Here is a 20,151-nt window from a genome sequence, read left to right on the forward strand (position 1 = left end):
GATGTATTACGAAAATCAAACTAGTACTGTTTACATTACTCTAATCATACGCTACTAAAATGTTTTATAGACTGTAATGATTTGCTTCCCGAGTATGCGGTGAACTTGTCTACAGATGATTGTGTCACCATGTCTTGCTAAAGGCACGTTTACACTGAGTTTAAAACATGTCCTGCAACATTGGTCACGGCTAGTATTGGATTACCGATGTTTGCGTGTTGTCAACATCTTGGCAACACAAAACCAGTGTTCCATGGCTGTATCAGTACAGGAGAGAGGAACAATGGCCTACAATCACCATACATTACTATGTAGTGGTAGTGTTTGTTTTTGCTCTGCCTATAGTGTTGCAATTTGTCTTTATGTGTGTTCATTTGTGAAACAGAATGGACAAGAAGCAAAATTTATGAATTCACCACACTCTGTGAGGCAGTGAAGTGCCTCTGGAATGTCTGGAGTCATAGTTATCAAAATATTACACAAAAGAAGAACTCGTTACAAAAATTTGCTCTGATGCTTGGCACCAGAAGCAATGACATAGATTTAAAAAAAAGTCATTTCCCAATTCCACAACAGCAACAACAAAAACACTGACAAGATTTGTTATCTGATTTTGGGAAAGTTTATCATCAACAAGTTATATGAGCTGCACCATAAAAAAGGGCAGTGAAACAAAAATTTAAAAAAATACAAAAAGGCGATGCTTTCTATGGGGCAGAAATGAATGTATGAAGGAAGCAGCAGTCACTAGTAAATGCGGATCTGGCAGAGGGTCATCAACTGCAGATTCGCCCATCAATTCATTCAAAATGTGAGTGATGTTGAGGCTGAAGTAATTTTCTTTATTGAAAATGATATTTTGGATTAATTTTCATACAAAAATAAAAATAAATATATGAACAATTACATATACCATCTTTATTTAGGGTCAGAAAATGTTTAAAATATAGTGTTTCAAGGCCTAAATCAGGCTTCTAATTTTTAAAACTTTCTGGTAGCGGCAGGTGAGGGGAGGTGGAAGGTGCCCCCCCTTCTGGGTGCTCCTCCCTTTCTGGGTGCCCCCCGCCCTCCTCCACATTTGCTGTGTCATTACTGAGAGATTCTCCTCAATGTTGGTAGCTCTGACGAATTAAAACACAACTATGTACCTGTTCTATGCCAGCTACAGATAAACTTGTATTGGCACACCACCCGGGATTCCCAGAACATGTTTTTCTACTGTCCGCATGAAGACCAATAGCTTAGTGAGACTTGGCAGAACTCAAGTCAGCATGTTCTTTGTGGGCTGTTATCAGTTCAGTTTAATGACATGCAGTATTTAAATACCTAAGTGTATTTTAAATATGTAAACAAATTATTTTATGAAAACTATAAAACTGATGACTTACTATGGGATGAAGGAATGTTATGAATTGCCTAATGCTTCGAACTATTTACAGAAAGAATAAACGAAGTAGCAGTATCAACACAGATGAAGTAATGAATATTATAACATGTTACATGAGAAAATCTCACCTTCGTACACACATAAATAAATTATATATCTTCTACTACTACTACTACTACTACTACTACTACTACTACTATTATTATTATTATTATTATTATTATTATTATTTCTTTCTTTTCTCAGACGTTATGTCTGGTCAAAAATGGAAAGTGATGCGGACCTTGATCAAGCGTGACTTCCTTTTAACTGTACGGTATATGTTATATTGCATTTAGGAACTTTCGGGTAATTGAACATGTATCAATAATTACGGATATCTGTAGTTGTATATATAAGTTTGGATGTAGCTGTATTGCATTGATGTACTGGTGGATATTGTGTGGTATGACTCCTGTAGTTGATAGTACAATTGGTATAATGTCAACTTTATCCTGATGCCACATGTCCTTGACTTCCTCAGCCAGTTGGATGTATTTTTCAATTTTTTCTCCTGTTTTCTTTTGTATATTTGTTGTATTGGGTATGGATATTTCGATTAGTTGTGTTAATTTCTTCTTTTTATTGGTGAGTATGATGTCAGGTTAGTTATGTGGTGTTGTTTTATCTGTTATAATGGTTCTGTTCCAGTATAATTTGTATTCATCATTCTCCAGTACATTTTGTGGTGCATACTTGTATGTGGGAATTGTTTTATTAGTTTATGTTGTATGGCAAGTTGTTGATGTATTATTTTTGCTACATTGTCATGTCTTCTGGTGTATTCTGTATTTGCTAGTATTGTACATCTGCTTGTGATGTGATCTACTGTTTCTATTTATTGTTTGCAAAGTCTGCATTTAAATGTTGTGGTATTGGGATCTTTAATAATATGCTTGTTGTAATATCTGGTGTTTATTGTTTGATCCTGTATTGCAATCATGAATCCTTCCGTCTCATTGTATATATTGCCTTTTCTTAGCCATGTGTTGGATGCGTCTTAATCGATGTGTGGCTGTGTTAGATGATACGGGTGCTTGCCATGTAGTGTTTTCTTTTTCCAATTTACTGTCTTTGTATTTGTTGATGTTATGTGATCTAAAGGGTTGTAGAATTGGTTATGAAATTGCAGTGGTGTAGCCGATGTATTTATATGAGTGATTGCTTTGTGTATTTTGCTAGTTTCTGCTCATTCTATAAAGAATTTTCTTAAATTGTCTACCTGTCCATAATGTAGGTTTTTTTATGTCGATAAATCCCCTCCCTCCTTCCTTTCTGCTTAATGTGAATCTTTCTGTTATTGAATGTATGTGATGTATGCTATATTTGTGGCATTGTGATTGTATCAGTGTATTGAGTGCTTCTAGTTCTGTGTTACTCCATTTCACTACTCCAAATGAATAGGTCAATCTTGGTATAGCGTAAGTATTTATAGCTTTTGTCTTGTTTATTGCTGTCAATTCTGTTTTCAGTATTTTTGTTAGTCTTTGTCTATATTTTTCTTTTAGTTCTTCTTTAATATTTGTATTATCTATTCCTATTTTTTGTCTGTATCCTAGATATTTATAGGCATCTGTTTTTTCCATCGCTTCTATGCAGTCGCTGTGGTTATCCAATATGTAATCTTCTTGTTTAGTGTGTTTTCCCTTGACTACGCTATTTTTCTTACATTTGTCTGTTCCAAAAGCCATATTTATATCAATGCTGAATACTTCTGTTATCTTTAGTAATTGGTTGAGTTGTTGATTTGTTGCTGCCAGTAGTTTTAGATCATCCATGTATAGCAAATGTGTGATTTTGTGTTGGTATGTTCCAGTAATATTACAGCCATAATTTGTATTATTTAGCATGTTGGATAGTTGGTTCAGAGCAAGGCAGAACCAGAAAGGACTTAATGAGTCTCCTTGGTATATTCCACGCTTAATCTGTATTGGCTGTGATGTGATATTATTTGAATTTGTTTGGATATTAAGTGTGGTTTTCCAATTTTTCATTACTATGTTTAGGAACTGTATCAATTTAGGATCTACTTTGTATATTTCCAATATTTGTAGTAACCATGAGTGGGGTACACTATCAAAAGCTTTTTGGTAATCAATGTATGCGTAGTGTAGCGACCTTTGTTTAGTTTTAGCTTGATGTCACTTCTGCATCTATTATCAGTTGCTCTTTACATCCTCATGCTCCTTTGCAGCAGCTTTTTTGTTCTTCATTTATAATTTTGTTCTGTGTTGTATGTGTCATTAATTTCTGTGTAATGACTGAAGTTAATATTTTGTATATTGTTGGTAGGCATGTTATGGGGCAATATTTTGCTGGGTTTGCTGTGTCTGCTTGATCTTTAGGTTTCAGATAAGTTATTCCTTGTGTAAGTGTATCAGGGACTGTGTATGGGTCTGCAATGTAACTGTTAAATAATTTAGTTAGATGTGAATGTGTTGAGGTGAACTTCTTTAGACAGAAATTTGCTATTTTATCTTTTCCAGGGGCTTTCCAATTGTGCGTAGAATTAATTGCTCGGGTGACTTCATGTTGCTAAATTATCACTTCAGGAATTTGTGGTATCATATTGTATGTGTCTGTTTCTGCTTGTATCCACCGTGCATGTCTGTTATGTTGTACCGGGTTTGACCATACGTTGCTCCAGAAGTGTTCCATGTCTGTTATGTTTGGTGGATTGTCTATTTTAACGTGTGTGTTATCTATTGTCTGATAAAATTTCTTTTGGTTTGTGTTGAATGTTTGCTTTTGTTTCCTTCTATTTTCACTTTTTTGTATCTTCTAAGTCATTTGGCCAATGCTTGTAATTTCTGCTTCTGTTCATCTAATTGCTCTATCGCTTCTTGTTGTGAGATTTTACCTAACCTTTTCCGTTTTTTGTCTGATATTTCATTTCTTATAAATTGTGTTAGCTGTCCGATGTCTTTTCTCAGTTTCTCTATTCTGATCTGTAACCTGTGTTGCCACGCTGGTTTTGTGGGTTTCTTCTGTTTGTTGGTTGGTTCTGATCTCTGCCTAGTGGGTATATTTAGTGTAGTGAGTGCTCCTATATAAACCAGTAGTTGTAACTCTTCCATAGTTGTATTTTCATTTATTTTGTTGTGTATGAGTGTGTTGATAGTTGTTATTGTTGCTTCGACTTGTGGGTTATTTGGTGGTCTATGCAAGAATGGTCTAATGTCTGTATTTGTGTCTTTGTATTCTATATATGGGGGGTAAGGTGTGGGATGCGTCACCAATAGCCTCTCCCACACAAATGTCAACCTCTACGGCACGTGGTATCCCCTGCTACGCTAACGAGGCTCTGGCGACCGAGTTTCTCCCGGGATAAGGAGAACCCTCTACTAAGCCAACGACCTTCTAGAGGGCGGATGAGCTGGTAGAGCAAGGGCACTCTCTTGTCCTTGAAGTGAGAAATCACTCCTAAAGACGGAAGAATCACCAAGGGTGGTCAACGGCATAGGATGCTGAAGGCAACGGGAAACCACAGCATTAAAGATCCAATGGATATCCCCAGGAAAACTCATCATGGCAGGGTTCAATGTCAAATTATCCGGAGTTTCAACTCCCCCACTCGGATCTCCGGGGAGGAGAGCCTTGAACAATGCCACAAGTAAATACAAAAATAATGCAACAATAGCAACTTGGAATGTAAGATCATTATGCCAACCAGGCAAAGTAAATAATGTTATACAAGAAATGAAACGTCTAAAAATTAACATTTTGGGTGTAAGTGAAACAAGATGGCCTGACTCAGGAGAAATGACCATTGACAACATGAAAGTATATTACTCGGGAAATTCTGATAGCCAGCACAGGAATGGGGTAGGAATAATTTTAGATGAGTATGCTAGTAAATCTGTCAAAAGCATTTTACCAATCTCAGATAGAGTAATCAGTCTACATTTACAAACGAAACAAACAAATATTAAATTAATCCAAATCTATGCTCCAACAGCCGACAAAGACCAAGAAGAAATAGGAAAATTTTATGAAGAATTAACACTAGCAATAGGAACCTCAAAAAGCAGAGACATTATTATCATCATGGGAGATTTTAATGCCAAAATAGGTGAAGGAAGTGAAGGTGATCTTATTGGACCTTTTGGTTTAGGAACAAGAAATGAAAGAGGAGATTTGCTGTCACAATTTTGCCAGGAAAACAATCTGTCTATTACAAACACATTTTTTAAACTCCCTAAACGAAGACTTTATACTTGGAAATCACCAAGAGACTGTAATGAAGAAGTTTGCAGAAATCAAATTGATTTCATACTTATAAACAAGAGGTACAAAAATTCTATTCATGGTGTGAAAACATATCCAGGAGCTGATATATTTTCTGATCATAACCTTTTAGTAGCAAAGTTCCATGTGAAACTGAAAGCCATACAAAAGAAACAAAAGAAGGACTATATAAATACAACTATTCTAAGAGACCCCTTGACTAAACAAAAGACTTCTGAAGAGATTAATAAGGAATTAGTTAGGATAAAGAATAATCAAACAGAAGACATTGATGGCAAATGGGAACTTATAAAAGACACATTAAATAATGCATGTAAAAACACAATGGCGACCAAACACGACAACATGAAAAAGAAGTGGATGACAGAGAAGATATTACAATTGATGGAACAAAGAAGAATACTTAAAAATAGAGATGAAAGCGAGTATAAAAGATTACATGCAGAAATACGAAAAGAAACACGGCGAGCAAAAGAAGAATGGTACAAGGAACAATGCTCTGAAATTGAGAGTTATGAAACAAGACATGATAGTTTCAACTTACACAAAAAAGTTAAAGATTTAGCTGGACTTAATAAAAAGAAAAGTACAAGTTTATTGTTAGATAAAAATGGCAAAATAATTCCTGATGTTAAAGGTAAACTGGACAGGTGGACAGAATATGTCAAAGAACTATTTGAAGATGCAAGAAAAGATCAAAAATTTTATGATAACATGATCGGAGAACGAGGACCAAGCATATCGAAAGAAGAAATATTACATGTTATCAACAAATCAAAGACAGGAAAAGCCCCTGGACCGGATAAGATACCAAATGACATCCTGAAACTCATAGGAATAGACCATATAGATATATTTGTACAATTGTTTAATGATATTTATAATTCGGGAATTATTCCTAGGGATTGGTTGACATCTACCTTTGTTACATTACCCAAAAAGGCTAATGCCAAAACTTGTAATGATCACCGTACAATAAGCTTAATGAGTCACACCTTAAAGATATTTCTAAAAGTTATATACCAACGAATATACAAAAAAGTAGAAGAAGGTATAAGTGAAGCACAATTCGGTTTTAGAAGTTCCCTCGGTACAAGAGAAGCATTGTTTGCTTTTAACATATTAGTACAACGATGTATGGAGGTTAACCAGCCACTATATGTGTGCTTCCTGGATTATAATAAAGCATTTGACAAAGTTCGTCATGATCATCTCATAGAATTGTTAGAAAAGAAAACACTTGATAAGAAAGACATCCGCATTATATATAACCTCTACTACAATCAAACCGCAACCGTGAAGGTAGAAAATGAGTTATCGAATGATATAGAAATAAAGAGGGGTGTGAGACAAGGTTGCGTTCTCTCACCCTTATTGTTTAATATGTATTCAGAAGACATAATCCAGGCAGCTCTATCAGATGAAATAGCTGGCATTAAAGTGAATGGGCTAAACATTAACAATGTTAGGTTTGCTGATGACACTGCACTACTAGCTGGAAACCTCAAAGATCTACAATTACTTCTTGACAAAGTCGCAGAAAAAAGTGAAGAATTTGGCTTGACTCTTAACGTAAGCAAGACTAAGTTCATGGTGATATCTAAAACACACCAACAAGAAAATCTTACAATCAATAGGGAAAGAGTCGATCAAGTACGTAAATTTAAATATCTCGGAACAATTGTAAATGAGGAGATTGAAAGCTCAGAAGAAATTAAATCGAGAATAGGACAGGCCAGAAGTATCTTTAATAAGATGAAAAATGCATTCTGTTCGAGAGACATTTGTTTAAACACAAAAATGAGGTTGCTAAGATGCTATGTATTCTCAAAATTATTATACGGAATGGAAGCGTGGACATTGAAAAAGAAGGACATGAACAGTTTAGAAGCTTTTGAAATGTGGGCATATAGAAGAATACTTAGAATTAGTTGGGTGTCGAGGATTACTAATCAAGATGTCCTAAGAAGAATGGGAAAGGAAAAAGAATTAATTAAAATTATTAAAGTAAGGAAGCTACAATATTTAGGCCATGTTATTAGGGGAGTAAATTACAAAATATTGCAAATAATACTAGAAGGGAAAATTTGTGGGAAGAGAACGAGGGGTAGAAGACGGACATCCTGGATTGACAATTTAAAAAATTGGTATAACTGTTCAACGTCAGAACTCCTTAGATCAGCCAAATCAAGATCAGAAATTGCCATGATGACAGCCAACCTTCTTAGAGGAGACGGCACATGAAGAAGAAGATTCTATATATGTCAGCTGAAATTTTTCTTCTATATCTAACATGTGTGTCACTTCGTGTTCTATTTGCGCTTGTTCTGGTGGCTGTCTAAAGATTTCATTTTCCTCTGATTGTTTAATTGATGCGTGTTGTTCTTTGTTTGTTTACTCTGGGATGTTCAAGTCCATTACTGTATTTTCTTCTTCTTCTTCTTCTTCTTCTGATTGCACATTATTTTGTTCCCGTATTTGTTTTGCTTGTTGTTTGATGTTTTCTAATTCTGACTGGGGTATCCTGTTATTTTTGATTATTACATGGATCTGATCAGCTAGTTATTGTTCTGTTAAAAATTTTAATTCTGGGTATCTGGTAATAAATGTTGTGTATACTTGTGATCTGTATCCAGTTGCGTTGGTTCCTAAGTTTGTTGCTTGGTAATAACAGAACATGAGGTGACGGTTAACTTCATCTGACCATCTCATCCTCTGTCTTTGTTTTCCTTCTAGGGTGGTTGCAGGAAGCATATCCTGCAAAACACCTCTATTTGGATTTAAATCATTTTCCGTGTGGCTAGCAGTGTTGTTACTATTGTGGACGGGCATAGGGTTCAAGCGTCGTCCCAGACCATGACAGGGCTTGTCCGAGGCTTCATTAGTTCTGTCCTGAACCAACTAATCACACTAAAAGGGGGCTTAGCCCTATTAGTGGTTTGTTCTTTTCGTCGCCTTTTACGACTGGCAGAACATACCTGAGGCTTATTCTTTTCCCGAGCCTCCACGGGTTTTATTATTATTATTATTATTATTATTGCCAGTATATAAGCACTGCCGTGTAGGCAAGGGATTAGTGGGCATTCGTGTCTTTGCGATTGTGTGCAGTAAGTGAAGAAACATGAACTATGGCGATGTTATTCCAAAATGTGTAGAAACAGGACCAACATGCTGTTATTCTTTTCTTGGCTGCCAAAGGAAAAACACCGATAGACACCCATCAGAGAATGAGGAATGTGTATGGGGCAGCATGTCAGTCAAAAACCACAGTTGTGGAGTGGTGTGCCGAGGGATGATGCAGCTTCATGGTAATGCACATCCCCAAATCTCAAATGTCGTGATGCAGAAGTTACGTCAATACAAGAGGGAAACACTTGAGCATCCCCCCTAAAGCCCTGATCTGTCCCCCATGTGATTATCACGACTTCTGTCACTTAAAAAAGGCCTTGAAGGATCGACAATTCCTGTCAGAAGATGACATGCAGCAGGTAGTTATGGATCTCTTCACGCAACAGGACAAGGTGTTTTAACGAACGGGTATCTTCTAGTTTTGTGGTATTGGTGGGATGATTGTCTCAATGCTCTTGGTGATTTTGCCTGATTGGCATACCGATTGTGGAGTGTACGGACTTCAAATGGAAATCTTTTGAACATCCCCTTATAATTATTAATGAGTACTATTATTTCAAATGGCATTACATAAAATCAAATCTTGTTTCACTGTGAGATAAAAAGTGCTGGATCTGTAAAACCCGGGTCTGACGTAAGAGGGGAGTTGGTGCTCCAAATCTTATCTGGTTAAGTAAATAGAGAGAACCCAGTACCATTTACTGCCTTGGTCAAAATTTGAACATTCTTGGAAGATGATGCACATTAATTATGCTACACCATTCACAATGCCAGTGTGGCTGGTAGTGCTGGATGCTCTCTCTCTCCCACTTCTCACATGTGTCCTGGATAATAAGGTCCACATGTGTCATTCTGGGTCTTGACCAACATCTTTGACACTGGGGTTACTTCTCAGAATAGTGATAGATAATGATCCACAGCTTGTCACATTTGAGTCTATTCTACATACCATGAAGCTAGTGGTTGATAGCTGTTATAAAATATATTTGCTTTTCAGCTAGTAATAGTGTTCCATAGATTTCATGTTTGTTTTTGAATACAGTCAGAGAGAGTCCCTTTAGTCAGCTGCAGTGCCAGTAGTGCTAGTGTTTGTTTTGAATACAGTCCAGAGACAGTTAGTGCTTATTTTCATTATTTCCAACAAGAAGTGTCTAGTAATCACAGTTTAGTCAGCTATTAGCTGCCTTTAGTGAATTAGCAGTCTAGTTAAATGTTGATTAACTCTCTACAGTAAAGTGATTTCTTAGGATGGATAAGATGTGTGATTGCTATGTACGGACGCAGGAGGAGCTGGCCACTGTTCGCAGACAGCTGAATGTGTTGAAGGCTGCGGTCAGCCGTCTTCAGGCTGCTGCCTCGGAGTGTTGCGGCATTGTGGAGTCTGGTGAGTCAAATAGTACACCCCAGGTGTTACAAGCTTCACCCATGGTCCCTGCTGTCGAGACATCTTCGGAGGTACCGGGCGCGGTTGGGCCACCCTCTCCCCAAGGGAAGTGGCGCGTTCAGCGGCATTGGCGGCACACGAGGCGGAGGGTCAATGTGGTGGCTGGCCGTGTGGCATCGCCTGCTGCGCCTGTGAGTGGACATGTGGCCGCTCCTTCAGTAAAGTCTGAGCAGGCACACGGGGGAAGGGGTTTATTAGTGATTGGGAGCTCCAACGTTAGGCGGGTGATGGAGTCCCTTAGGGAAATAGTGGAAAGGTCGGGGAAAAAGGCCAGTGTTCACTCTGTCTGCCACATCTGAGATGTGGAGGAGGCCCTGCCGGCGGCGATAGAGAGCACTGGGTGCACCTGACTGCAAATTGTTGCTCATGTTGGCACTAATGACTCCTGTCGTCGGGGTCAGAGGTCATCCTCAGTTCATACAGGCGGTTGGCGAAGTTGGTGAAGGCGGAAAGCCTCGCTCGCAGGGTGGAATCTGAGCTAACTATTTGTAGTATCGTTCCCAGAACCGATCGCGGTCCTCTGGTTTGGAGCTGAGTGGAAGGCTTAAACCAAAGGCTTGGACGATTCTGCGGAGATCTGGGGTGCAAATTTCTCGACCTTTGCTATCGGGTGGAGAAATGTAGGGTCCCCCTGAATAGGTCAGAAGTGCACTACATGCAGGAAGTGGCTACAAGGTTAGCAGAGTACATGTGGAGTGCCCACATGGGTCTTTTAGGTTAGAGAATTCCCTCCCTAGGCCTGACAAGATGCCTCCTGAGACGTGACAAGGTAGTAGTAGGCAAAACGCAACAGGGAATAACGATATTAATGTGGTAATAGTAAACTGCAGGAGCGTCTATAGAAAGGTCCCAGAACTGCTCTCATCAATAAACAGTCACAATGCCCACATAGTACTAGGGACAGAAAGTTGGCTGAAACCAGATGTAAACAGTAATGAAATTCTAAACTCAGATTGGAATGTATACCGCAGAGACAGGCTGGACAGTGAAGGGGGAGGCGTGTTTATAGCGATAAGAAGTGCATTAGTATCGAAGGAAATTGACGGAGATCTGAAATGTGAAATAATTTGGGTGAAGGTCATGGTTAAAGCAGGCTCAAACATGGTAATTGGATGTCTCTATAGGCCCCCTGGCTCAGCAGCTGTTGTGACAGAGCACCTGAAGGAAAATTTGGAAAATATTTTGAGTAGATTTCCCGACCATGTTATAGTTCTGGGTGGAGATTTTAATTTGCCGGATATAGACTGGGAGACTCAAATGTTTATAATGGCTGGCAGGGCCAAAGAATCTAGTGAATTTTTTTTAAGTGCATTATCTGAAATCTACCTTGAGGAGTTAAACAGAGAACCAACTTGTGGCGATAACATATTAGACATTCTGGTGACAAACATAACTGAAATATTGGAATCAGCTATCATAAAGCGGTTACAGCATCAATGATTTCAGCCGTAAATAGAAATATTAAAAAAGGTAGGAAGATTTTTCTATCTAGTAAAAGTAATAAAAAGCAGATTTCAGAGTACTTCATGGCTCAACACCAAAGTTTTGTCTCAAGTACAGATAGTGTTGAGAATCAGTGGACAAAGTTCAAAACCATCAAACAATATGCATTAGATGATTATGTGCCAACCAAGATCATAAGAGATGGAAAAGAGCCACCGTGGTACAACAAAAGAGTTAAAAAACTGCTGCGGAAGCAAAGGGAACTTCACAGCAAACATAAACATACCAAAGCCTTGCAGACAAACAAAATTTACGCAAAGTGAAATGTAGTGTGAGGAGGGCTATGCGAGAGGCGTTCAATGAATTCAAAAGTAAAGTTCTATGTACTGACTTGGCAGAAAATCCTAATAAATGTTGGTCTTATGTCAAAGTGGTAGGTGGATCAAAACAAAATGTCCAGACACTCTTGACCAAAATGGTACTGAAACAGAGGATGACAGACTAAAGACCGAGGTACTAAATGTCTTTTTCCAAAGCGGTTTCACAGAGGAAGACTGCACTGTAGTTCCTTCTCTTGATTGTCGCACAGATGACAAAATGGTAGATATCGAAATAGATGACAGAGGGATAGAGAAACAACTAAAATCGCTCAAAAGAAGAAACACCGTTGGACCTGATGGGATACCAGTTCGATTTTACACAGAGTACACGAAGGAACTTGCCCCCCTTCTTGCAGCGGTGTAACATAGGTCTCTAGAAGAGCATAGCGTTCCAAAGGATTGGAAAAGGGCACAGGTCATCCCTGTTTTCAAGAAAGGATATCATAAAGAAGTGCAGAACTATAGACCTATATCTCTAATGTCGATCAGTTGTAGAATTTTGGAACACGTATTATGTTCGAGTATAATGACTTTTCTGGAGACTAGAAATCTACTCTGTAGGAATCGGCATGGGGTTCAAAAAAGACGCTAGTGTGAAACCCAGCTTGTACTATTCATCCACGAGACTCAGAGAGCCATAGACATGGGTTCCCAGGTAGATGCCGTGTTTCTTGACTTCCGAAAACCGTTCGATACAGTTCCTCACAGTTGTTTAATGAACAAAGTAAGAGCATATGGACTATCAGATCAATTGTGTGATTGGATTGAAGAGTTCCTGGATAACAGAACACAGCATGTCATTCTCAATGGACAGAAGTCTTCCGAAGTAAAAGTGATTTCAGGTGTGCCGCAGGGGAGTGTCATAGGACCGTCGCTATTCACAATATGCATAAATGACCAAGTGGATAACATCAGAAGTTCACTGAAGCTTTTTGCGGATGATGTTGTGGTATATCGAGAGGTTATAACAATGGAAAATTGGACTGAAATGCAGGAGGATCTGCAACAAATTGCCGCATGGTGCAGGGAATGGCAACTGAATCTCAATGTAGACAAGTGTAATGTGCTGCGTATACACAGAAAGGAAGATCCCTTATCATTTAGCTACAATATAGCAGGTCAGCAACTGGAAGCAGTTAATTCCATAAATTATCTGGGAGTACGCATTAGGAGTGATTTAAAATGGAATGATCAAATAAAATTGATCGTCGGTAAAGCAGATGCCAGACTGAGATTCACTGGAAGAATCCTAAGGAAATGCAATCCGAAAACAAAGGAAGTAGGTTACAGTACACCTGTTTGCCCACTGCTTGAGTATTGTTCACCAGTGTGGGATCTGTACCAGATAGGGTTGATACAAGAGATAGAGAAGATCCAACGGAGAGCAGCGCACTTCATTACAGGATCATTTAGTAATCGCGAAAGCGTTATGGAGATGATAGATAAACTCAAGTGGAAGACTCTGCAGGAGAGACGCTCAGTAGCTTGGTACGGGCTTTTGTTGAAGTTTCGAGAACATACCTTCACCAAGGAATCAAGCAGTATATTGCTCTCTCCTATGTATATCTCGCAAAGAGACCATGAGGATAAAAATCAGAGAGATTAGAGCCCACACAGAGGCATACCAACAATCTTTCTTCCACAAACAATACGAGACTGGAATAGAAGGGAGAACCGATAGAGGTACTCAAAGTACCCTCCGCCACACACCGTCAGGTGGCTTGCAGAGTATGGATGTAGATGTAGATGTAGATGTAGATGTAATGTCTGCCAATGGAGTTTGTTGAGCATCTTGGTAGTGCTCTCACACTGACTAAATGATCCCATGATTAAATGTGTTGCTCTTCATTGGATCTTGTCTATCTCTTCTATCAGTCCTACCTGGTAAGGATCCCATTGATAGACAGTACTCAAGAATTTGTTGAACAAGCACCTTATATGCCATTTCCTTTGTGGATGAGTTACGCTTCCTTACATTCTTCCTATGAATCTTTTCCAGCCTCTGCTTTTCCTAGTATTTCTTTTATGTGGTCATTTTACTTAAGGTCGCTCTGTATAGTTACTCCTAGATATTTTGCGGTAGATACTGTTTCCAGCAGTTTCTCATCAATAATGTAGTTCTACAGGAATGGATTTTTTTTCTTATTTGTGTGCAGTATGTTACGTTTATTTATGTTCAGGGTCAATGGCCAGAGACAGCAGCATTCATCAATCGTCTGCAGGCCATTCTGCAAATGAATACTGTCTTCTGGCATTGCTACTTTGTTACAGACAACTGTATCATCTGTGAACAGTCTTAAATAGCATCCAACACTTTCTACTAGATCATTTACATACGCTGTATACAGTAACAGTCAAGATGGGTAGACCTCGAAACTAATGAGGAGGCACTGAATTGAATTGGGAGAAAAGAAATTTGTGGCATAACCCGACTAGAAGAAGGGATTGGTTGATAGGACACATCCTGAGACATCAATGGATCACCAGTTTGGTATTGGATGGAAGTGTCGAGAGGCAAAGAATCATAGAGGGATACCAAGAGATAAATACAGTATACAGATTCAGAGGGATGTAGGTTGTAGTAGTCACTCAGAGATCAACAGACTTGCATAGGATAGAGTAGCATGGAGAGCTGCATCAAACCAGTCTTTGGATTGACGACCACAATAACAACAGTCCTATCACACTTCCTTCGGGTACTCCACAAATTACCTTTCCATCTGTTGATTTTGTTCCATTAACAGCAATATTTTGAGTTCTGTCCGCAAGGAAGTCGCAGCACCTCGCTCTTAATGGAACAAAATCTTGCATATCAAATTCAAATATAATCTACTAGAACGTTACATGAGCCTATGCAACAAATGTTCATAAAGTTTACTAGAGTTGTCTACTGGCCAGTACCAAAAGATTGGTTTCTGTATGATGTCTTACATATGGAAAGAAATTCATGCTTGATAAATGATACAGTTAAATGAGAAACATGAAGTTGGATTTCTTACCAAAGGCCTGTGTGTTTTCCATTCTCACTTAGTTCTCGGGCAACAACATTTTGTAGGTATGTACGTCCAGGTCTTCTCACATTTCAGTGCGAAACTCTATGTTTCCTTGAGCAACATCTTTGAGTATATTTGATAAGTCCCTAATTCAGTTCAGTTGATGAAGTTACTCAATATTGACCAAGTAATTTAGTTCTAAATTTCATAGTGCAACACAGGGTCAGATTTTCAATCAGGAGTGCAAGCATGTCAACTATATCTAAAGGGTCTACTGAGAATTATTCATACCATGACAGTGGATCTGTTGTTTTTAGTGAAAAAAAGGGCCCTGAAACCGTTATGCAATCAACAATATTGTGTGTGTGTGTGTGTGTGAGAGAGAGAGAGAGAGAGAGAGAGAGAGAGAGAGAGAGAGAGAGAGAGAGAGAGAGAGATTGAACACAGTTATGTATAAATCACTCACTGCAGACAAAAAAATTAAAAAAAGGTAGCTTCAGACACTTTTGTAAATGGTCAGAATGCTGTCATATTTATTTTTCATTGGAAAAGTGTACTATTATTATAAAACTGACTCATTCCTCATCATAGCAAAGCTCAAAATTATGTATGATCCGCAGAACATACAAACAATTACACCAAACTAGATGTAAACAAATATATGGCACAAATATTGTTTATGTTTTAAAATGAATTTCTGGGAGGACTAAAATAATGTTACTAACCTGACTATTGCTTCCACCAAATAGGATTTCATTTTGGTATCCATATCCCAAATGTATGGCAAACTCTTATGCACAATATGATCCATTCCTCGGCGATTATTATGCCTGATGCTGTGGCACTGTTGACAATATCTTATAGGGTGGTTTCCATTGTAGCTTGCACATTCAGTTGAAAAGCAAATTGAGATAGCATACTTGTCAGTACCCCTGCAATTCTAAAATATAGAGCCTGATTAATGCACTAGAATAAGGAGAGCTGTAGGAAGAAACATTAATTTTAAGAGTTTCAAAACAGTACAGAGTTCTTAAGATCACTTGCAGAAATTACCTTGTTTTCACAAGTCATTGATACTTGTTGCATTGGATGTAATATGTCAAAGAACATTTGATTTGGATGTTCCCTGTGTATTTCATTTGCACATTCTATGCAAAGATACAAAGGTGGAGGACTATCACTGGCAAACGTGATTGAAATGCAATGATCAAAACAAACTTTTGCTGCTTCAGCGTTCCCTGCACTGGGACACATATCTCGCTGGCAAACAAATGGAACGAAGTCATCTAAATATGAAAAAGAAAGATCAGTTTTAGACAACGATAACTGCTGTAAGACCTCAAATTTTAAAATCACACACAAAACAGATGTTTAAACAAATCTCAGAGTAAATTTAATCCTTCAAAGAAACTGTAAATTTCCAAGTCACTTATTGATGCAAAATCATTTCTTCAGGGAGTGGCTCCAGAGAGAAATATATATCTGCCAAAAATATTATGCCCGTCAATACTTTGGGAAATGTAGTCTCTATATTTAACTGCTGCAGTCTGCTGGTCACTTGTCCATATGAGCAGTAATAATAGCATTCATATACTTCGAGGAAAAGACCAAAAGATTTTTTTCTCACAATAATGTTTACTGATTGATTCTGCTTTCATGAATATACATGTTTTATCTATCACACCATAACTTTTTTGCCCTGTTTGTTGGAAATACACAGTCATTTGAAATAAACAAAGGTAAGAATTTAAGTGGATTCTAAGACAAAATAAAACAGATCAGAATTTTCTCTGTCACAGCAGACGGTTCTACGACACTCCCCTGTGGCACACCTGAAACCACTTTTACTTCAGAAGACTTCTCTCCATTGAGAATGACATGCTGTGTTCTGTTATCTAGGAACTCTTCAATCCAATCACACAATTGGTCTGATAGTCCATATGCTCTTACTATGTTCATTAAACAAACTTGGGACAAACTTTCCAAATTTTGCTGATTAGTGACTCATTCACATTTTGTGCATTAGCTCCAAACCATCTTTTAAGAGCTCTGTGGCCACTAAATTTTTAAGCACACACTTGATAGATCCCATCACTGCAACTGGTCAAGTATTTTTTGTGCCCATAGCTATCAACATTTTGCACATGATATGGACATCATTATCATTTCCCTTGGGACAAAAATGATGCACTGAGTCAGAATCAGAATTCATGACACCATATAGCCAATATAGCTGTTCCCCTGTTAGTATAAGAATTTTCTCTGATTGCAGTCCCATAATATGAAGTCATTGTATTAATGCGGAGCATAATAAAAAATAATACTTTTGAAAAATTGAGTTTTTGAAGATCTTAAGCTGTATCTGCCCACTTAATGCACCATCAGTGGTAGAGATTCATACCCCATTACATATCTGTACAATCTGCTCTGCGAGTTAGCAACTGGTGGGCATTTTTAAAAATCAAAATTTACTCGCAATTTCTCTTAGCCTGATGCTTTCTTGTGACCTCACAGTTATTAATACATACTTTGGCCTGTATAGATATAAAATACTGTATTTCAGAATAGCAACTGCAGCCACCATTTTCAAAGATTTTTGGAGTAAAAAAACTGGAGTGCGCAAACTACCTTCCTAACATTATTATTATGGGCAAGGACCAGCATGATCACTTGAATAATTTGCAAATCAGCTTCTCCAAGCTGCATGAGGCAGGCCGAAAATGTACATTCTTTAAAGAACAACTAGAACATCTACGTCATATTCTTAATTCAATGAGCATATCACTCACACTGTTCTATTTAGAAGCTGTAGACATATTACCAGAACCAAAAGAGTACCACAGATTTACAAGAGCTCCTAGGAAAAATTAACTACTATGAAGAAGTTCATTCTGAACATGGCTGAAATCATTTGCCCACTCAGTTACCTTTGAGGTGTACTGTACAGTCTATGGACTGCAACAAAACACACTTTATGTTTAAGAGTAAGCTCCAGTCTGGTCCATGTCTACTAATATTTATACCATGCAAACTAATGATTTTTACAGTAGATGCATCCCAATGTGGAACAAGTGTCATTCTGGTGCATAAGAAACTTGGAAGTAGTTAATGATTGTTCATGTATGCAGTAAAAACACTCAATTAGGCTCCAACTACCTCCTCCCAAATAGACCCAGAGGAACTGTCAATTACATATGTACTATGAAGAAGTTTCACATTTTTCTTTACAGTGTATAGTATCACTTATTTACAAACCACAAGCCTTCGGTAGTAGCCTATGGGCCTGAAACTGTCTCTCAGAATGAACATCAGAGCAGCTAGGCAGTCCATTGGCTCCAGAATGCCTCTGACCTCCATCTCACCAGAAACTCAGACATGAACACTACAGGCCATACATGGCCATTTCAGGGAAAAGGTGAGCCTTGTCACCAAGAGCGATAGTCATACAGAAAACGTGCATGAAAGAAGCTTGGAGGGCACTGTTGCACTTGCACATTGCTGTCAATAACACTGCCCATGACATATCAAGTGGGCAACAAACACCCTTTGCAACCCATGTCCCATAAAGTACACAGCACAGAACAGCCACAGCCTTTTTTGGTACCATCTATAGAATAATCACTGCTCTGCTAACTGAAACTCCACAGATACAGCTTGCACTTAATGGACAGTTGCAAGGACAGTCTCTAGAACAGCAGTAACCTTGCTGTAGACGTGCTTCACAATAGCACTAGACTGTCTTCTGGCATTGCTCCTATTTAACTCATTGTGCTTTGTATTAATATTTCTGAATGCCACATAAATGTCTGGTGACAAATATGTGACATAATCAGCGAACAGCAAGAGTTTTTATTCTGAATTCTTTCCGGTACCCTCAGTAACATCTTTGCTTCCAACTTGCTGATCTCATGAGTTACGTGCAGCAAGAGCAAAAACTTACCATTGTAAGGAAGCTCTTGCAAATTATATGAAAATAAAAACCCAAAGCACTGCTGAAATGCCAAGATTATACGGTCTCATAAAAATTATTTGGTGGTTTCATGATGCTAGCAGTAAATGAGTGTGTTTATATGTAGTGGACAAACATCTTGCAGCATTATTACGACCTTTAGTATAGGAATATAAAATTTGATAAATTAATTCAATTGCTACAACTTTTGAGAGAGCATATATTATTTTTATTCCAACGGGTCATAATAACATGGCATGGAAATGTCATCTTACTATATGAATAATAATCAAATACATCACCATGGTGTATTATTATGAATTATTTGCTATAACGAATCATCTTAGCAGTTGCTTAAAATAATTTTGGGAAATCTATACAAAAACCCAATGAGAATGTCTGCAACAGGCAGCAGTTCCCAATATAGTGGAAGCATTTGTGACAAAGGGTCGTCCAGATGATCAAGTACTTGAAGAAGACATACACCCTAAGAAAATAGACACATACCATGTTGTATGTGTATGTACTGCACAGATAGGTAGATGGTTTGCACATCAAAGACCAATCTGAAGACTAAAAATGCCACACATTTCTTACAGCCCACAATATCCACCGTTGTGTTACACAATAATGACAATGGCTATTTTGCAGAAATGACAACTAGGAGAGCCTTAATTCAGCAACAGATTTCTTGGACCACAACATGGTAGCTGTATAAGTATACATAGCAGACAATATTATAGTTGTTTTCAGTCATATTACACATGAGTCAGGGCCTGAGAAACACTCAAAAGTGTCCCAACTAGTGCTGAAGAAACTTAAATGAGTTCATGTCCAAGATCTAGCCCAAAATCTTCACAACCTGGTGCCAACAATTGCCAAACAAATAGTAAATGTAGTCACAGCTGTGGTGAAGAGGGCAGTGGTGGTGGTGAAAATGAAAGGAAAGTAGCAAGAGAAACAATGGCATCTTAGATGATACAATTCAACAGCACTGGTCTAACTGTGATGGATGGAACAGTTATTTGCTAAAATATCATGCAGACTGAAAAAGAAATCACAAGTGCACATGCAATAAGTATTTTTGTACACATTAATGATGCCATGTCTTAGGCGCCTTGAATAAGATTCTTTGAGTT

The 20,151-nt window shown here is 38.1% G+C and overlaps 1 protein-coding gene across 1 annotated transcript in view; it reads right to left on the bottom strand.

The window, feature by feature from the left end:
* LOC124723145 (protein unc-79 homolog) overlaps nt 1-20,151 on the bottom strand; it is an 868,025-nt gene that overhangs the window by 796,620 nt on the left and 51,254 nt on the right. The window contains exons 7-8 of the mRNA XM_047248336.1: nt 16,117-16,349; nt 15,789-16,003 (exon numbers count right to left, since the gene is read on the bottom strand). Coding sequence (XP_047104292.1) covers nt 15,789-16,003; nt 16,117-16,349 — 448 coding nt within the window. The remainder of the gene's footprint in view (nt 1-15,788; nt 16,004-16,116; nt 16,350-20,151) is intronic.

The sequence above is a fragment of the Schistocerca piceifrons genome, chromosome X, assembly GCF_021461385.2.
Source record: "Schistocerca piceifrons isolate TAMUIC-IGC-003096 chromosome X, iqSchPice1.1, whole genome shotgun sequence".
NCBI classification, from domain to species: Eukaryota; Metazoa; Arthropoda; class Insecta; order Orthoptera; family Acrididae; genus Schistocerca; species Schistocerca piceifrons.